General features: G+C 36.5%; 1 protein-coding gene across 13 annotated transcripts in view; it reads right to left on the reverse strand.

Moving 5' to 3' along the window:
• Positions 1-4,660: 4,660 nt before the first annotated feature.
• The window catches only part of HFM1 (helicase for meiosis 1), a 124,621-nt gene continuing 109,907 nt past the window's right edge, over positions 4,661-19,374 (reverse strand). For all 13 annotated transcript variants that reach the window (XM_027569609.2, XM_027569573.2, XM_027569563.2 and 10 more), the window contains 5 exons: positions 17,836-18,081; positions 11,016-11,106; positions 6,336-6,447; positions 6,089-6,243; positions 4,661-5,194 (listed from right to left, as the gene is read on the reverse strand). In XM_027569609.2, coding sequence (XP_027425410.1) covers positions 5,125-5,194; positions 6,089-6,243; positions 6,336-6,447; positions 11,016-11,106; positions 17,836-18,081 — 674 coding nt within the window. In that variant the 3' untranslated portion in view covers positions 4,661-5,124. The remainder of the gene's footprint in view (positions 5,195-6,088; positions 6,244-6,335; positions 6,448-11,015; positions 11,107-17,835; positions 18,082-19,374) is intronic.

The raw sequence follows: 19,374 nt of genomic DNA on the forward strand, positions 1-19,374 counted from the left end.
TTAAGGCATACGTTAGTTTAGGGAAAGGTTTCTGAATTGAAATCTAAAAATAAGCAAGATAAAGATTGCTCTTTTGAATTATCGGCTTTTATTATGTTAATTAAAACAAAACTCTATAGAGCATCTAAGTGCCTCTCAAGCTACATAAAAAAATGCCCAGTTGATGCATGGGAATTATAAAGATAATTTACACAGTTGGTGAAGAAAACAATCTATACTGAAAGGCAATTAAACAAGAGCAATATCACCATATTACACTTAAAATAGGAAATATATGTGCAGAAAACCAAGTAATCATCATTACTCTTATACTTGTCTTCTGGAATGGATTCTGATATTGCTTCCTTTCCTTTCCTTTCCACCTTAAAAAAAGTGCTTCTCACTCTTTAACATGCATGTAATCAGCTGGGGATCTTGATAAAATGCAGATTATGACTCAGAAGTTCTGGAGTGAACATTTTTTCATATGTCTGTTAGCCATTTGTATGTCTTCTTTGGAGAAGTGTCTGTTCATATCTTCTGCCCATTTTTTGACTTGATTATTTGTTTTTTGGGTGTTGAGTTTGAGAAGTTCTTTATAGATCTTGGATACCAGCCCTTTATCTGTAGTGTCATTTGCAAATATGGCTGGGACTGGAGGAGATTATGCTAAGTGAAATAAGTCAAGCAGAGAAAGTCAATTATCACATGGTTTCACTTATTTGTGGAACATACGGAATAGCATGGAGGACATTAGGAGAAGGAAGGGAAAAATGAAGGGGGGGAATCGGAGGGAGAGATGAACCATGAGAGACTATGGACTCTGAGAAACAAACTGAGGGTTCTAGAGGGGAGGGGGGTGGGGGGATGGGTTAGCCCGGTGATGGGTATTAAGGAGGGCACGTACTGCATGGAGCACTGGGTGTTATACGAAAACAATGGATCGTGGATCACCACATCAAAAACCAATGATGTATAGTATGGTGACTAACATAACATAATAAAATTAAAAAAATAAACATTAAAAAAAAAGAAGTTCTGGAGTGAGGCCTAAGAACTTCTAACCCCAGCTTCAAGGAGTTTCTTGTGGCAAGGTCTTTAACTCCTGGCAGCCAGGAACTGACATGCTAAAAGATAATAAGAGCTAGGGTTTTGCTTTCTTTTTGTTTTGTTTGTTCCACTAACCAAAACCCACAATGAAATTCTTAGCTTAATTCTAAGCTTAGCTTGGGTTACTTCTCTTTGTCCTAACTTTCTCCTCACTGGTGTCTTCTCTATTCCCACAAAAGTAGTTCTTAAATATAGACACCTATTACAATCTAAGATGCCGCAGGTACGTGTTAGCCATATAATTCCTAGGCTACGGGTCCTCAAGGAGTGGTTCCCTACTATCCTTGATGAGGGTGTTTTCTAGAAATGGGGTCATGATAAAGAGATACTTTCTGTGACTTTACTAAGGATCCAAGGAGTAAACTGTGCTAAAACCTAAAAGAGTGAATAGTTCAGCAATCGCTTCTATTTGGCTTTAGAATGCATTATAATACAATTTGTAAAAGATTTATTTTCTAATTACATTTTACTTAAGGTAATATTTAAAAAGATTAATATGCTCCAACCATAAAACAACTAAGAGTGCTGATGAAGAGGGGACAGAGATAGAGCAATCTACCTGAAAGCATGAGGAAGTATATGTAGGAGGGAGGTCTAAGAGAAAATTTTTTCTATGGATGATACATCTATGGATAGTCGAATATTTGTCAAGGCCTATGCAACTTACTGCAATTCAAATATGATTTGCAAGGAAAGATTTTCCTTGACTCACACTTATGATGAGGTTATATCCTAATAAACCCATTCTAAGTTGAAAATACCATTAAGCCAAAAATGTATTTTATAAACCCAACCTACTGAACATCACAGCTTAGCCTAGCCTACCTTAAACATGCTCCCAACAATTACATTAGCCTACAGTTGGGCAAAATCATGTCACACAAAGCCTATTTTATAATAAAGTATTGAATATTTCATGTACTTTATTGAATACTGTACTGAAAGTAAAAAACAGATTGGTTGTAGGGGTACAGAATGATGTCAGTGTATGGGTTGTCTACCCTTGTGGTCCTGTGGCTGACTGGTAGGAGCAGCTCCCTGCTGCTGCCCAGCATTGCAACAGAGTAACCTATGCATACCACTAGCCTGAGAAAGATAAAAATTCACAATTGAAGTATGGTTTCCATTGAATGCATATCACTTTCACATCATCATAAAGTTGAAAAACTTTAAGTCCAAACATTGTAAGTTGGGGACAGTCTGTACTGTATTATTTCACACCTTCCAATGGGTTAAAATACTGCTAACGATAGGTTGTTTTTTTTTTTTAGTATGAACAACGACCATTTATGAGCACATATTATGCATCAGTCCCTAAACTAACAGCTTACTATGCAGTGGCTTAGTCAATTCTCACTCCATACCTATGAGGTAAGTGCCATTATGCCAACATTAGAGGTGGGAAAAATAAAGTCTATTAAGGACATTTTATTTTATTTTATTTTATTTTAAAGATTTTATTTATTCATTTGAGAGAGAGAGAGAGCATAAGCAGGGGGAGAGGCAGAGAGAACCATCCAGGAGCCCTATTAGGGTTCTTTTTAATTGAAAAGAAAAAAAAAAAACCTGTCAAAAAAATTGAACCTAACAAAGATTTCTGTGAAAAGCTTTGTTGTTTGGTTCATTTAAATACATTTAAAACTTTAGTTACAAAATGGAAACTGTAGGGTTATTCACTCATGGAAAGAATATCCAGTGACTGGACTCCTTTAAGTGGCCAGTCCACTTCTCAAGGACTTCCACTCATAACTTTCCAGGTAAACACAAAGTAAGGCATGTCTATTATAAAACTGTTAATTTGCCATTTGTTTTGATTACTTAGGAAATGAACCTACTCATGTATTTCCAAAATTGGCCTGATAAAGAGTACCCTGGAATCTTGTTAGAACTATAGAATTCCCACTCCCCTCTGCTTGGCAATTCTGAATCAGTAGCCCTTAGGTAAGGTCTAGGAATTTTTATATTTAATATATTTTCCACATGTTTCTTATGATCAGGCAAGTTTGGGAAACATTTGTCTGCCAAATAAAGCTCAGGTTTCTTAGCATCTGAAGTCCTCCACAGTCTGGCCTTAAGGTACATTTCAAACATCTCCTACAGGGTCACCTGGGTGGCTCAATTGGCTAAGCGTCTGCTTTCAGCTCAGGTCCTGATCTCAGGGTCCTGGATCAAGCCTCAGTTGGCTAAGCATCTGCTTTCAGCTCATGTCCTGATCTCAGGGTCCTGGATCAAGCCCTGTGTCAGGCTCCCTGCTCAGTGGGGAGTCTGCTTCTCCCTCTTCCTTTGCCCCTCCCTGCTCCCTGCTTGTGCTCTCTCTCTCTCTCTCAAATAAATAATAAAAACAGACAAAAAAACACAAACATCTCCCACAACATTAACCTATGTTTAAAATTACCTATTCATTATTCCCCGAATAGATACTTTCCTCCTTTGGAGCTTGGCTCAAGCTCTTTCCTGTGCTAGAATGCCCTTCTTTCATGTATTTGTTCATCAAAATTGTATTCATCTTTCAAGGCTCAGCTCAAATTTTAACTTCACTATAAAGGCTTCCCTGACTCCATGGTCAGGACTATGTTCTCTCTCCTATGAACTCCCAGAGCTCTTTAAACCTCTATTGCAGTGATTCTCAAGGTGTGATCCCTGGGCCAGCAATATCAGCATTACTTGGGCACTTGTTAGAAACGCACATTCTCAGGCCCCATCCCAGACCTACCAAGTCAGAAACCCTGGATATGGTGCCCAGCAATCTGTTTTCAAACAAGCCCACTGGATGATTGCAATGCATCCTGAAGCTTGAGAACCACTTCTCTAATGTATTCTATATTTTATTATTGCATTATTATATGTCCTAGTTTCTCTACCAGAATGTAAAGTAGGCTCCATGACAGGAAAAACAGTGTTTTTATCATTTGCCTCCTTTGCAGTACCAAGCACAATGCTTTTTGCTTAGCAGATCATAATAAGTCTTGCTGAATTAAATTGCTATTTCTTTAGTGTCAAAGTCTATGTATGCAAGATGAGCAGATTGTAGTGTACCGATTTTTCATTTTAATGGTGTTTAATAACCTTTAAAGGTTGTAGCATGATTGATTCAGATGCAAAAACATGCCAATTGTAAAGATGACTAAAATAAAGGAACTGGTTGCCCTTATTTTTCAACACATAATAAAGCTTCTTAGTTTTGTTTTAAGCTTTTTCTCCATGCTTAATATATATGATGCTTCATAAATGTTTACCAATGACAACAATGACAATCGTATCTAGAAGTTTCTCTTCTTCACTTCTCTTGTCTCTAAGGCTTTTATGCTTAAAGAAAAATTCCTAAAATTTCTTAAGTGGGCTTCAACTACACATGTATCTATAAATAAATTAAATAATAAACACTGCTTAGACTGCTTATATACTACTTATCAATAAATATAAATAAATTTGAGAACAAATTCATGGGAAAATAACATGAAATAGTGTTTGCCATAGTAAAAGTCAATGTAACAAGGTTTTAGAATTCACCACACTGGAAAACAAGCCAGAGAACAATAATCCATATTGATTAATGTTTCATTTATTATTATTTGAAGTTATGTAACAACAGGTTCTGACAGCCACTGGATTCTTAAAAATCTTTAGTAAAACAAAACAATATTGGTGAATAATCCATACAATAAATCAATTCACTGACCTAGCATTATTTGCTTTCATAGAATACCTTTCTTCTTAATACAAAAATGGTATTTTTATTGGTTCCTGTCAAAATCCAATCGAGATGCATTTAATAACCAAATAATTTCTAAATGCAACTTAATTTTCAGTTTAATGAAACAAACCCACTATAAAAGTGCTTTTCATGAAGTTACAGTAGGATAATAAATCAATCCAAAAAATTGGTGCAAATAAGTCAACAAAATTGATCAAATCCAAGAGAAAAAAAATTTGAACAATTATGAACTACTTTAAAAAAAAGAAAACGCATACTTTGTAATTGGGTGCATATATACCTTGTCTTATTAATATGAGATGAATTTTTTTTGGTTTGCTTTAGAAAATACCATCAAATATTCCCAGAAAAGATTTCATTTCATCAGCTTCATCATCAGGATGATACCTACTGGGGGGGAAAGCAAGTATAGAAATATATATAGATTGCTGAGAGGTTAATGTATCAAATGAACTTCAATATGCTATAACATAGTAAGAAGTCTGGGGGAAAATCAGACTTCATAAACTGTGAGAAGTAGGGATCCAGTCTCTTGGGTATTTCCTTAAAGTTTTTAAAAAGTAATGTCATTTAATCAGTGTGTGAACAAGTCTATAAACTTTGACTCTTCAAACGGGAGAGCAAAACTGCTAGTTATCCCTAGAAGTGACTAGCTGAGGGGGACCTGAGTAGACTTAATCTGACTTTTCACTGAACCTGTAGAATTGTAAAAGAACTGGTTGGCTAAAATACAACTGAACGTCTGAAAAATTAGCCAATCTCATTTGTATTTAAGTGATTTTACACTTTATATTATCAAAATGTTGTATTCAAATCAGTGAAACAAAGTTTACCAATACTGTATGTTTTAATTAAAAACATTAAACATATGTTCTCAAAAATTGAGATACTTAATATTATGAATCTTAAGGAGTTTAGGTCACCAGGGGTCTAAATATTCCATGTTTTTAAGTAAATAAAATGTTTAGATTCTGATCTTTAAAATAAACCAAGGAAAGGGATGCCTGGGTGGCTCACTCTTGATTTCGACTCAGGTTAGGATCTTAGGGTCATGAGATGGAGCCTCGCACTGGGCTCCAAGCTGGGCAGAGAGCATGCCTGAGATTCTCTCTCTTCCTCTACCTCTGCCCCTCCCCTCCACTCTCTCTCATTCTCTATCCCTATAAAAAATAAAATAAAATAAAATAAAATAAAACAAAATAAACCAAGGAAAAAAGAATGCTGAATTTCTTCATAGAAAGTTCTTATTGGTATAGTCTTGAAATGTTTTTAAAGAATTCTTACCTGAAATCAATTTCCTCTTTACATTCACTGTTTCTAATAAAGAAATCCACTTTCTTAACAAAACATGAAGAATTTGGTATTTTTTCAGAGTGAGTAAAGCACAGCTTTTCAATTTCTGGTGACAGACTTTGTTGTTTTCTTTCTTGTAAATGAACCTATATTTTGAAGTTAACAGAAAAAAAGGCAATCATTGAAAGTTTAACTATTCAGGCAGAATTTAAAAGAAAAACAATGAAGTGCTTCTTACAATATTTGCATTTCCAGCTTGTTGAGGTAATTTTTTCAAGGAAGATGTATCAAACTTGAACACAGGAGAATTTGGTAAGTAAATATCTGGCTTCTCAGGTGATGAAACAAAACTAAAAATCAAAATTAATTATTTGTAAAATATGGCAAATAAGAGAAAGAAACCATTCTAATTTAGATCAACAGTGATTCTTTCGGGAATATGATTAAAGTCTATCATATTTATTACCAAAAAAATTATGCTGTTTCTTAGATTCATGGAAAATTTGGTGTAGCTCCTTTCCTTTAGACAAAACACCAATTCCTATATTCCAAATTAGATAAGCAATAATTTTCTTTAAAATTGGGTCTTATGCTTAATTTTCTATTACCTAGCAGTCTGTAAATCTTTTCTAAACCCCACTTGGCTTAACTTTTAATCTCCTTTCCCTATTCTGGTCTCACTGTAGATAGATACCTTGACTTATCTTCCTATGTAAAACTACACTAGAATTCACCTTCAATCTTCTGTATTAAATTCATTCATTAAAAAACATTTATTATTCACTACCATATGTCAGATATTGTACTAGGAGCTAGGTATAAAGAGGTAAACAAATCCTCAGGGAGTTAGCATCTAGTAGAGGAGCAGACAATGAGTAAAAAATATACATAATTATAGATCCTGAAGTGATAGGAAGGAAATTAACTGAGTAATATTACAGGAAATAGTGTGGAGACACAAACCCACTTTAAAAAGGTGGTCATGAAAGCATGTCTCTCTGTGGAGGTGACAATTTAAGTTGACACTTACAGGCTAAAATATGACAGCCATGTAGGGAGTAAAAAGCAGTGGGTACAGGTAGTAGAGAAGTACATGTATTGATAGGCTTGGGTCTTTTTGTCTTTGATTAAAGGCAAGGAATTAAAATAGTAAGAAGGGGTGTAAAATGAAAAGCATGACGCCTTTCCACTCCCAGTCCTCAGGTCCTACAGGCTTTCTTTCCAGTACCAACTTCTGGCACAATTCTTTCTTTAGAGGCTTCTTGATAAGGATTCCTTTTTAAATCTACTTATTTTCTGTTCATTACTTTTAAACTTTCCCTAAATTATCTATAGTTTCTAAAGGTATGGCTCACAAAACTGTCTATGTGCTTTGTTATTTTCCTACTTGTATCTTCCTACTTCCTACCTAATTTTTTTGCTTTACACCCACAGCTTTGTTCTATTTTGATGCTTCTCATCTGTTTATTCTGTATGACTCAGAGTTAGAACCAATGAATAGAAATAGCAAGAAGACAAATTTTAGGCCAATATTTTTAAAAGCTATTGAATGGTCTGAGAGATCCAAACATGGAACAAGCATGTTGGAGTGAATGAGCTCCAGCTGTTTTGGTAGAGATGGCATGAATACCTGCCGGTGATGTAGGATGGTGATTCAAATATCTGGTGGTGGGAAGACTAAACGATGCTTAAATTAAGCACCCTTCAGCTCTGGAATCCTCTGAAATCTGTGATTCTGTCATGCTGATAATCAGCAAAATGACTAAGCAATAAAAAAATTACCAAAAGACACCACAAATTTCTTATATTTTAAACTAGGAGAAATAAATAATACTTAAGTAAATTAGACCCTGAACAAAAAGTTGTCAGTATTTCTTCTGGGGAAAGTTTTGGCTGTGTCTATAATTCCTCTCCATGACTTCTAATCAAGTCCAATATCCAGATGCACTTTGCATTTCTGCAAAAATACTTCAAGTTGAACATTTAAAAAAATTTTTTTTACATTTTTTAATAGGTTCCACTCCCAATGCGGGGCTTGAACTCACAACCCTGAGATCAACAGTCGCATGCTCTACTGATTGAGCCAAACAGGTGCCTCAGGTTGAACATTTTTTAAATTATTATTTTCTTTTCCAAATGTCTATGTGTCCTATATCCTCAGATAACATATTCATCTACCCACTTGCCATGTATTTTTCCCTCTTCCTCACCTACTGTATCCTATCAGTTGCTAAATCTAGTATGTGCTACGAAATGTTTCAAAAATCCAACTCTACTTCTCAGTTTCCATCACCTCTGCTCTAGTTTAGACCTCACCATAGCCTGCCTCTCGTTCTGGCCACCATGCCTCTCATGGTCCACCTTCTGCAACTCATTCTGTATATCATATCATATCACTATATATCATCTACAAAGCACTAGAATAATTTTTGTCTTATCAAATTGTTTATCCTGTGCTTAAGTATCTTGGAAAGCTTCCTACAGCTTACATGGACATTAAAAACTAGGCTACAGCTGGAGGGGGGCTATAGATTATATCACATTTTATTTTATTTACTTACTTTAAAGATTTTATTTATTTATCTTTGTGAGTGCTCGCTTTGGCAGCACATATACTAAAATATTTATTTTTTTGAGAGAGCGAGAGAGTGAGAGTGCACCAGTGGGGGGAGGGGCAGAGGGAGAAGCAGACTCCCTGTTGAGCAAGGAGCCCAATGTGGGATTCGATCCCACGACTCTGGGATCATGACCTGAGCTGAAGGCAGACGCTTAACCGACTGAGCCACCCAGATGCCCAATTGTGTCACATTTTAAAAAATTAGGTCTTAAAATTTAAAAGTCAGGAGATGTCACAAATTCTAGATTCCTAGCTTTTTTTTGAAAATCAGAATATTTGACAACACTAGACACTTATTTCCTACACAGCAACAACTGGTTAGAGCTGAGTAGTGGTTGATTCTTTTATTTATTTTTATTTTACTTTTTATTATTGAAGTATAATTGACATACAATGTTATATTAACTTCAGGTGTACAATTTACTGATTCAACAATTTTATACATTACTCAATGCTCACCACAATAAGTGTAGTTAGTCACCATCTGTCACCATACAATTTCATTACAATATTATTGATGATATTCCCCGTGCTGTAATTTTCAACCCTGTGACATTTATTTTCTAAGTGGAAGTTTGTACATCTTAATCCCCTTTATATGTTTTGCCACCCACCACTCCTCTGGTAACCATCAGTTTGTTCTGTGTATTTAAGAGTCTGTTTTTGTGTTTGTTTGCTCGTTTGTTTTGTTGTTTTTAGATTTCACATCTAAGTGAAATCACATGTCTGACTTACTTCACTTAGCATAATACCCTCTAGATCCATCTATGTTGTTGCAAATGGCAAGATTTCATTCTCTTTTATGGCTGAGTAGTATTATAGATATACAAATATCTCACATCTTCTTTAGTCATTCATCTATTGCTACCCACAACTTGGATTGCTTCCATATCTTGGCTATTGTAAATAATGCTACAAAAACACAGGAGTGCATACATCTTTTCAAATTAGTGTTTTTGTTTTCTTTGGATAAATACCCAGTAGTAATTACTGGATTGTTCTACTTCTAATTTTCTGATGAAACTCCATACTGCTTTCCATAGTGGTTGCACCAATTTACATTCCAACCCACAGTGTACGAGTGTTCCCTTCTCTCTACAGTCTCACTAACACTTACTATTTCTTGTCTTTTTGATACCAGCCATTCTGACTTGCATGAAGTAATATCTCATGGTTTCGATTTGCATTTCCCTGATAATTAATGATGTTGAGCATCTTTTCATGTGTCCGTTGGCCATCTCTATGTCTTCTTTGGAAAAATGTTTATTTAGGCCGTCTGTCCATTTTTTAATCAAATTGGTTTTATGGTGTATGTTGTATAAATTCTTTATATATTTTGGATATTAACCCCTTATTGGATACATTATTTGCAAATAGCTTCTCCCATTCAGTAGGTTGTCTTTTTGTTTTGTTCATGGTGTCCTTTGCTGTGCAAAAGCTTTTTATTTTGGTCTAGTCCCAAATTATTTTTATTTTTGTTTCCCTTGCCTCAGGAGACATATCCATAAACATGCTGCTAAAATCGATGTCAAAGAGATTACTACCTATATGTTCTTTTAGGAGTTTTATGGTTTCAAGTCTTATACGTAGGTCTTTAATCCATTTTATTTTTGTGTATGATGTAAAAAAGTGGTCCAGTGTCTATTTTTGTGCCAGGACCATACATTTTGATTACTATAGCTTTGTAGTATATCTTGAAATTTGGAATTGTGGTATCTCCACAGTTGTGCCTTTTATATGGGACACTCTTCAGTTGGCTTTGGCTCACCAAATCCTGAAGGCAGTTTGAGTTTGTAACCCATACCTACTGGATATGGTAAAGTTGTCTAAATACAACATTCAAGACTCTTTAGAATCAGACCTCAGCACTCAGCCTTAATGCTGTGGCCATATTGACGCTTTACTGACCCTTGAGCATGAGATGCCTTTTCAAGTCTTATACCTTTACACATGCTTCTTTTACCTGGAATGCCTTATCCTCCTCTTTTCCACCTGTCAATCTCCTATTCAGTTTTCAAGTTTTTTGAAAAGTAAAAATTCCTGCGCTCCAGCCCCAGAGACCATGATTTGGTAAGTCTAGTGTAGGGCCCAGGAATGTGCATTTTTAATACATTTTAATACTTTTGAAGTAGGTGGTCTGTCAATAGCACTTTAAGAAACACAGCTCTAAAAATAAGAAGGTTCAGGTTGGCTAATACCTTATAGCTTCTTTGACATCTAATAATTTAATCCCCATCTCCAATTATGTGTCAGGAGGATATACAATTGTAAAGTATTCCAAACCAAAATTCTAAAACTTGCCTTTTTGCCATTTCTCCTTGGAATTTGCTTTTTGACTCTTGGAGGAATATCTTACTTCCCCTGGTACTTGAACTCAAAGTGTTTCCAAATCCTATGTAAAGAGATAACATTTTGAAATTAAATGCCAGGAAACAGATGAATGGATCTTTTCAGAAGTTCTACAAGGACTCTCTCTAACAGATATGATTTGATTAAAGAAGAATGAACAATTCTTCTCAATAATAAAATTTAATTTACATAGAGAAATAAGGGAGCAAAGCTAAGGGAGTAAAACTATAAACACATATGTTAGTTTATTAGTCACTATACTAAAAGGTCCCCAAACCACTTTTACTTACTCATTTTAACTCATGTAAATGTTCAAGTTGAATTTCATTCAATATTTTCAATGATCTGCATTCAATTAAGTTCATTTAAAGTGCTCTATACATGGCACTTATGGAGACTGATTTTCCCAATGTCAAAGTTATGCCCTCACATGATTAGGTTACCTCAAAGAATCAGTACGAACTGCCTCTTAAATTTCTATACACATAACTTTTAACTTTGAGGTAGGGACTAGTAGTTGTCCGTTGATACAGGAAATTGTGCCTACTGACTCCACATCATAGATTTCCTGGCCTATTTTCTGAAGGTGGTCAAATCCTCTTCCATCTGGAAGGAATAATAGCTCTTAGGTATTTCTTAGAATCCTGAAACAATAATATTTCAACTTCTAATTGCTTCCTTTAAAAAGATTTTTTAAGAGAGCATTGGGGTGGGATACATTAAGAGGTAACTATAATTCTGAGGTACTGATTTCCTCCTGTCAGCCATCATGGGACAGAGTATCTCCAATTTGCTGTCTTCTCATATACTTAGCAGGATTTTAATTTTCTGTTTTAGTGACATAGAGCAAATCTGCCAGTAATTCAGAAAACGAAGTCCCATTATTTTGGGGTTGTAAATGACTTAAATACAATATCTAGCATAGAAGAAACTAATCCTTTCCTATTGTTTATTTATGCCTGAAAAAAATCAATATGTCTATGAGAAATAAAAGGTGTCTTTCATTTTCCTGATAGTGGATGAACACTTTTTTAAAAATGGGAGTAATTTTAGGGATGCCTGGGTGGCTCAGTTGGTTGGGTGTCCAACTCTTTTTTTTTTTAATTTTATTATGTTATGTTAGTCACCATACATCATTAGTTTTTGATGTGGTGATCCACGATTCATTGTTTTTGTATAATACCCAGTACTCCATGCAGTACGTGCCCTCCTTAATACCCATCACCGGGCTAACCAGTCCCCCCTCCCCCTCCCCTCTAAAACCCTGTTTGTTTCTCAGAGTCCATAGTCTCTCATGGTTCATCTCTCCCTCCAATTCCCCCCTGCTCATTTTTCCCTTCCTTCTCCTAGTGTCCTACATGCTATTCCTTATGTTCCACAAATAAGTGAAACCATATGATAATTGACTTTCTCTGCTTATTTCACTTAGCATAATCTCCTCCAGTCCCATCCGTGTTGATGTAAAAGTTGGGTGGTCATCCTTTCTGATGGCTGAGTAATAGTCCATTGTATATATGGACCACATCTTCTTTATCCATTCATCTGTCGAAGGGCATCTCGGCTCTTTCCACAGTTTTTCTATTGCGGACATTGCTGCTATGAACATTGGGATGCATATGGCCCTTCTTTTCACTACATCTGTGTCTTTGGGGTAAATACCCAGGAGGGCAATTGCTGGGTCATAGGGTAGCTCTATTTTTAAATTTTTGAGGAACCTCCACAGTTTTCCAAAGTGGCTGTACCAACTTGCATTCCCACCAACAGTGTAAGAGGGTTCCCCTTTCTCCACAACCTCTCCAATATTTGTTGTTTCTTTCCCTGTCCATTTTTGCCATTGTAACTGGTGTAAGGTGGTATCTCAGTGTGGTTTTGATTTGAATTTCCCTGATGGCTAATGATGATGAACATTTTTTCATGTGTCTGTTAGCCATTTGTATGTCTTCTTCAGAGAAGTGTCTTTTCATATCTTCTGCCCACTTTTTGACTTGATTATTTGTCTTTTGGGTATTGAGTTTGAGAAGTTCTTTATAGATCTTGGATATCAGCCCTTTATCTGTAGTGTCATTTGCAAATATCTTCTCCCATTCTGTGGGTTGCCTCTTTGTTTTGTTGACTGTTTCCTTTGCTGTGCAGAAGCTTTTTATCTTGATGAAGTCCCAAAAGTTCATTTTTGCTTTTGTTTCACTAGCTTTTGGAGATGGATCTTGAAAGAAGTTGCTGTGGCCGATGTCAAAGAGGTTACTGCCTATGTTCTCCTCTAGGATTTTGATGTATTCCTGTCTCACATTGAGGTCTTTCATCCACTTTGAGTTCATCTTTGTGAATGGTGTTAAGAGAATGGTCAAGTTTCATTCTTCTGCATGTGGCTGTCCAATTTTCCCAGCACCATTTATTGAAGAGAGTGTCTTTTTTTCCATTGCATGTTTTTTCCTGCTTTGTCAAAGATTATTTGACCATAGAGTTGAGGGTCCATATCTGGGCTCTGTATTCTGTTCTATTGGTCTATATGTCTGTTTTTGTGCCAGTACCATGCTGTCTTGGTGATTACAGCTTTGTAATATAGCTTGAAATCGGGCAACGTGATGCCCCAGCTTTGTTTTTCTTTTTCAAGATTTCCTTGGTGTTTGGGGTTTTTTCTGATTCCATACAAATTTTAGGATTGTTTGTTCCAGCACTTTGAAAAATGTCATTGGAATTTTGATTGGGATGGCGTTGAAGGTATAGATTGCTCTGGGTAGCATAGACATTTTAACAATGTTTATTCTTCCGATCCACGAGCATGGAATATTTTTCCATCTTTTTGTGTCTTCTTCAATTTCTTTCATGAGTGTTCTGTAGTTCCTAGAGTATAGATCCTTTACCTCTTTGGTTAGGTTTATTCCGAGGTATCTTATGGTTTTTGGTGCTATTGTAAATGGAATCATTTCTCTAATTTCTCTTTCTACAGTTGCGTTGTTAGTGTATTAAGAAAGCAACTGATTTCCATTCATTGATATTGTATCCTGCCACATTACTGAATTGCTGTATGAGTTCTACTAATTTGGGGATGGAACCTTTTGGGTTTTCCACATAAAGTATCATGTCATCTGCAAAAAGAGAGAGTTTGACTTCTTCTTTGCCAATCTGAATACCTTTTATTTCTTTTTGTGGTCTGATTGCTGTTGCTAGGACTTCTAGTACTATGTTGAACAACAGTGGTGAGAGTGGGCATCCTTGACGTGTTCCTGATCTTAAGGGAAAGGCTCTCAGCTTTTCCCCATTGAGGATGATATTCACTGTGGGTTTTTCATAGATGGATTTTATGAACTTGAGGAATGTTCCCTCTATCCCTATACTCTGAAGAGTTTTAATCGGGAAAGGATGTTGTATTTTATCAAATGCTTTTCCTGCATCAACTGAGAGGACCATATCGTTCTTCTCTCTCCTCTTATTAATGTGTTCTATCACATTGATTGATTTGCGAATGTTGAACCACCCTTGCATCCCGGGAATAAATCCCACTTGGTCGTGGTGGATGATCCTTTTAATGTATTGTTGTATCCTATTAGCTAGGATTTTGTTGAGGATTTTGGAATCCATATTCATCAGGGATATCGGTCTGAAATTCTTTTTGATGGGGTCTTTGCCTGGTTTGGGGATTAAGGTAATGCTAGCCTCATAGAATGAGTTTGGAAGTTTTCCTTCTGTTTCTATTTTTAGAAACAGCTTCAGTAGAATAGGTATTATTTCTTCTTTGAATGTTTGGTAGAATTCCCCAGGGAATCCATCAGGCCCTGGACTCTTGTTTTTTGGGAGGCTTTTGATCACTGCTTCAATCTCGTTACTGGTTACTGGCCTATTCAGGTTGTCAATTTCTTCCTGTTTCAGTCTTGGCAGCTTATAGGTTTCCAGGAAGGCCTCCATTTCATCCAGATTGCTCAGTTTATTGTCATATAGTTGTTGATTTCCAATAATTGTTTCTATTTCCTTGGTGTTAGTTGTGATCTCTCCCCTTTCATTCATAATTTTATTAATTTGGGTCCTTTCTCTTTTCTTTTGGATAAGTCTGGCCAGTGGTTTATCGATCTTATTAATTCTTTCAAAGAACCAACTTTTAGTTTCGTTGATCTGATCTACTGTGTTTCTGATTTCTAATTCATTGACCTCTGCTTTAATTTTAATTATTTCTCTTCTAATGCGTGGCTTAGGCATCATTTGTTGCTTTTTCTCTAGTTCTTTAAGGTGTAGAGTTAGTTGGTGAATTCGGGATTTTTCTATTTTTCTATTTTTTTGAGTGAGGCTTGGATGGCTATGTATTTCCCCCTTAGGACCGCCTTTGCAGTATCCCATAGGTTTTGGACCAATGTGTTTTCGTTTTCATTGATTTCCATGAATTGTTTAAGTTCTTCTTTGATTTCCTGGTTGACCCAAACATTCTTGAGCAGAGTGGTCTTTAGCTTCCAAGTGTTTGAATTTCTGCCAAATTTTTTCTTGTGATTGAGTTCCAGTTTTAAAGCATTGTGGTCTGAGAATATGCAGGGAATAATCTCAATCTTTCGGTATTGGTTGAGACCTGATTTGTGACCCAGTATGTGGTCTATTCTGTAGAAAGTTCCATGTGCGCTCGAGAACAATGTGTATTCTGTTGTTTTAGGGTGGCATGTTCTGTAAATATCTATGAAGTCCATCTGGTCCAATGTATCATTCAAAGCTCTTGTTTCCAAGTTGATTTTCTGCTTAGATGATCAGTCCATTGCTGAGAGTGGAGTATTGAGGTCTCCTAAAATTAACGTATTGTTATCAATATGACGAATGTTCGTTTCATTCCCCAGATTAGGGAAGTTCTCAGCTACGATTTGCTCAAATACATCTTCTAGTCCTCTCTCTCTCTCTCTCCACTCCCTCCAAGATTCCAATTATTCTGACATTGGAACGCTTCATGGTATCACTTATTTTTCTGATTCTATTTTCATGGATTCTGAGTTGTTTTTCCCTGGCCTCCTTTTTTCCCTTTTTATCTATTATATTGTCTTCCAGGTGGCTTATTCATTTTTCTGCCTCACTTACCCTAGCTGTTAGATTATCTAGATTGGATTGGATATCATTGATAGCATTTTTAAGTTCTGCCAATTCAGCTTTCATTTCTGCCCTTAGAGACTCTGTGTTGCCATTAATTGATTTCTCCATTCTAGCCATTGTCTTCACAGTTGCTAGCCTGAATTCCATCTCCGATATCTTGGTTATATCTGCATCCATTTGTAAATCTGCGGCATAAGTCATAATCTCTGAGTCTTTTCTATTTTGGGGGCTCCTCCTCCTAGTCATTCTGTTGATAGGTGTTTGAGGGAATGTATAGAGTCCAAATTATTGACCAGAACCCAAGCAAGATGCACCTGTTTTCTAGGGACCTTAGGGTTGCTGGCCTCTTGTTTTCCCAGCCTGTCTTCTGCGGGAGGGACCTGCCGTACTGTTACTCAGGCAACCTTTTTGGGCAGAGTTGCCCTGCCCTCCTGTGGCAGGGGATGGGCTCAGCAGGAATCAGTTTTTGGGGCTTTTGTTCTCTGACGGCTTTCCCTGGTGGCTTTCCGCGTCTTTTCCGCGAGTCAGAGCAGAAGAGACCGTTTCCAACCCTCTGCCTCAGGGCAGAGAGACCACAGTCTGTTCTTCAGTGAGCTCTCCAGGACATACCATCTCCGTTTCTGTCTGTGCTGCTATAAACTGCAGCAGCCTGGGTTGTTAGCCCCTCCGCAGAGCCCCCCGTCCTGCCTCCAGGTCAGGGCACATCTCTGCCCTTTGTGCTTCTAAAACCGCCAGCCGCCCCCAGATCGCACGGTCAACCCAGCCGCTCGGGGTTTCCACCCCGGGGGCTGCCTAAAGTCCTTTCCCCGCCACTACCGGTCTGCGAGTCTGTGCCCCGTCCCCAGCGTGCGAGGCTGTCGCTCACTGGCGGTGTAGGATCCCCATGGCGAGGCACCATACCGCTGCCATTTATCCTCCAATATCTGCCCTCAGAATCACGGCTCGCCGCTTCATACTTCGAAACCAACCGCCTGCGATATTCTTTTTGTAGAGATCCAGATCTTCTTACATCTCTGGCTGGTTTCATGGGTGCTCAGAGTGGTCTGGTAGATATTCAGCTCAATTCCGGAGACCCGTTGAAATAAGGTCCCCTACTCCTCCACCATCTTTCCTTCCCTACCATGTATATACTTGAATGTGGACGTCCAACTCTTGATTTGGCTCAGCTCATGATCTCAGGGTCATGGGATCAAGCCCTGTTGGGGCTGTGTGCTCGGTGCAGAGTCTGCTTGTCCCTCTCCCTCTGCTCCTCCCTCACTCATGCACGTGCACGCACTCTCTCTCTTTCTCTCTCTCTCAAATAAATAAAATCTTTTTTAAAAAATGGAATAATTATGTCCTTCACAAACATTAGCAAATTATGTGTGATCACAGAATTGAAAGCTGGATAGTCTGTTTTATGAGGGAAAATTCAATAAACATTTTAAACATTTTTTATTTAAATAGAGTTTTTAACAAGATAGGGGAGCAATAGAAGAGGAAAAGCTCATATACTATATCATTATCATGGAATAACCTTGACCTCTGTCCTTAGGAGGAAATATGATTTATGGAAGGGTCACATTTTCAGTTTTGCTAAAAATCACAATCTTAACAAACAAAGCTAATTAAGCAAACACATAAAAAAGGCAAAGAAAATTAGTCCCAGAAACTGAACTGAAAAATATTCAAAGAATTTCTCATGAAATTATTTCATGCTAATAGACAATTTTACCTGATGTTTTTGTCTTCTCAGTACTGGCTGAAAAACTGGTAACTTCTAATAAGTTCTCATCATCAAAATCATCCCAAACTTCATCTCCCAATTCAAAGTTCACATCCAAAACTTCTGAGAATGGAGCATTATTTTTATCCACATCTGTCAAATTCTGGTTTCCAGATGCATTAAGATGTCTGTTGAATAGCACTGTTTGAGGGGCTTTCTCATCTGAAGTTGTAGGATAGTTCCATCTAGAGAAATCTGTCATGTGTATGTATAAAAGAGGAAAGGTACTTTTTAAATCATTAACATCATTTTCCATTGATATATCAAATACATCTTTCAACTACTAAACTGAAGTTTGAATAGTAGTTTTCAAAGTATTGGGTCAAGCATTGTTGAATATTGTTTTCAACCAATTCTATTTACTGTATTACATATACTGATAGTTGCATTAAATTTAATTTTCAGTGGATTCTTTTAGAGATAATTAATTTTCCCTCTTAATTCCTATATGAGAATAACTTTACTCTAAAATGAATTTTATAATTTCTAAAATGGTCTTCCTTCCTCCAGCTCTTCTCCCTGCCAAAAAATCTTCAGTGTTATCCATTGTTTATAGCCTGGGCTTAGGGCCAGACTACCTGGGTGAAAATTCTACTTCTCTCACTTACTAGTTGTATGATCTTAGACAAGTAATTTAAAGTCTCTGAGCCTTGTTTTCTCCTCTGCAAAATGAGAATAATAGTAACTATTTCAGAAGATTGTTAGAGGGAATAAATGCCTTTAGGTTTGCAGTTTTCCATAGTAGTGTGCTAATAAATGTTTAATAACTGCTTCTCTAAAAAATGTATGCATATATATACTTGCATTTATTATATGTATTTATTATAGGTAAAGGATATGTAGCACACAATTTACAAATAATAATAAAATATATAGCATGCTTAATTGTAAATTCCATATATTTGATTTTCACCAAATGTTTCCATTGAGTTTTGCCAAACTCCTGTATCTGTAGCCAACCTATGGTTGCAATTAACAAATGAATATAGTTCTCACATGAATGTTGCTTGACATTCTTGTTGACTGTAACAACTAAGATGAAAGTAAAATAACAGAGAAAGATATTGGGACTTGACTCAGTCATTAGGCAACTCCTTTGCTAAATTAGACAATAGTTTTCAAATACTAGAAGAATATTCCCTCCCCTTTTTGTGCTATTCACAATGTAATAGCTATAGGCACAATGTACTGTTAAATTTAATCTACACTATTAACATTTTTCCATCACTTTCATAAGTCTAAGCAATAAATCAAGTCTTAATATGCAGTGTTTGCTGATTTCCATGGTATAAATATTCCCATTATGATTAATTTCAAGCTACCAGTGTGACATCTCTGAACATGAAGTTGAGAAGAAATGCATAGTAGCACACCATTATATAGTATTTCCACCATAGAGATACAAATAAAAAGGCAAATAATCTCAAGAACACAGATAACAGTAATATGTAGTAGAACAATTAGGAAGTGATTAGTTTTGAATATTTA

This window comes from Zalophus californianus, chromosome 4 (assembly GCF_009762305.2).
Source record: "Zalophus californianus isolate mZalCal1 chromosome 4, mZalCal1.pri.v2, whole genome shotgun sequence".
Taxonomy (NCBI): Eukaryota; Metazoa; Chordata; class Mammalia; order Carnivora; family Otariidae; genus Zalophus; species Zalophus californianus.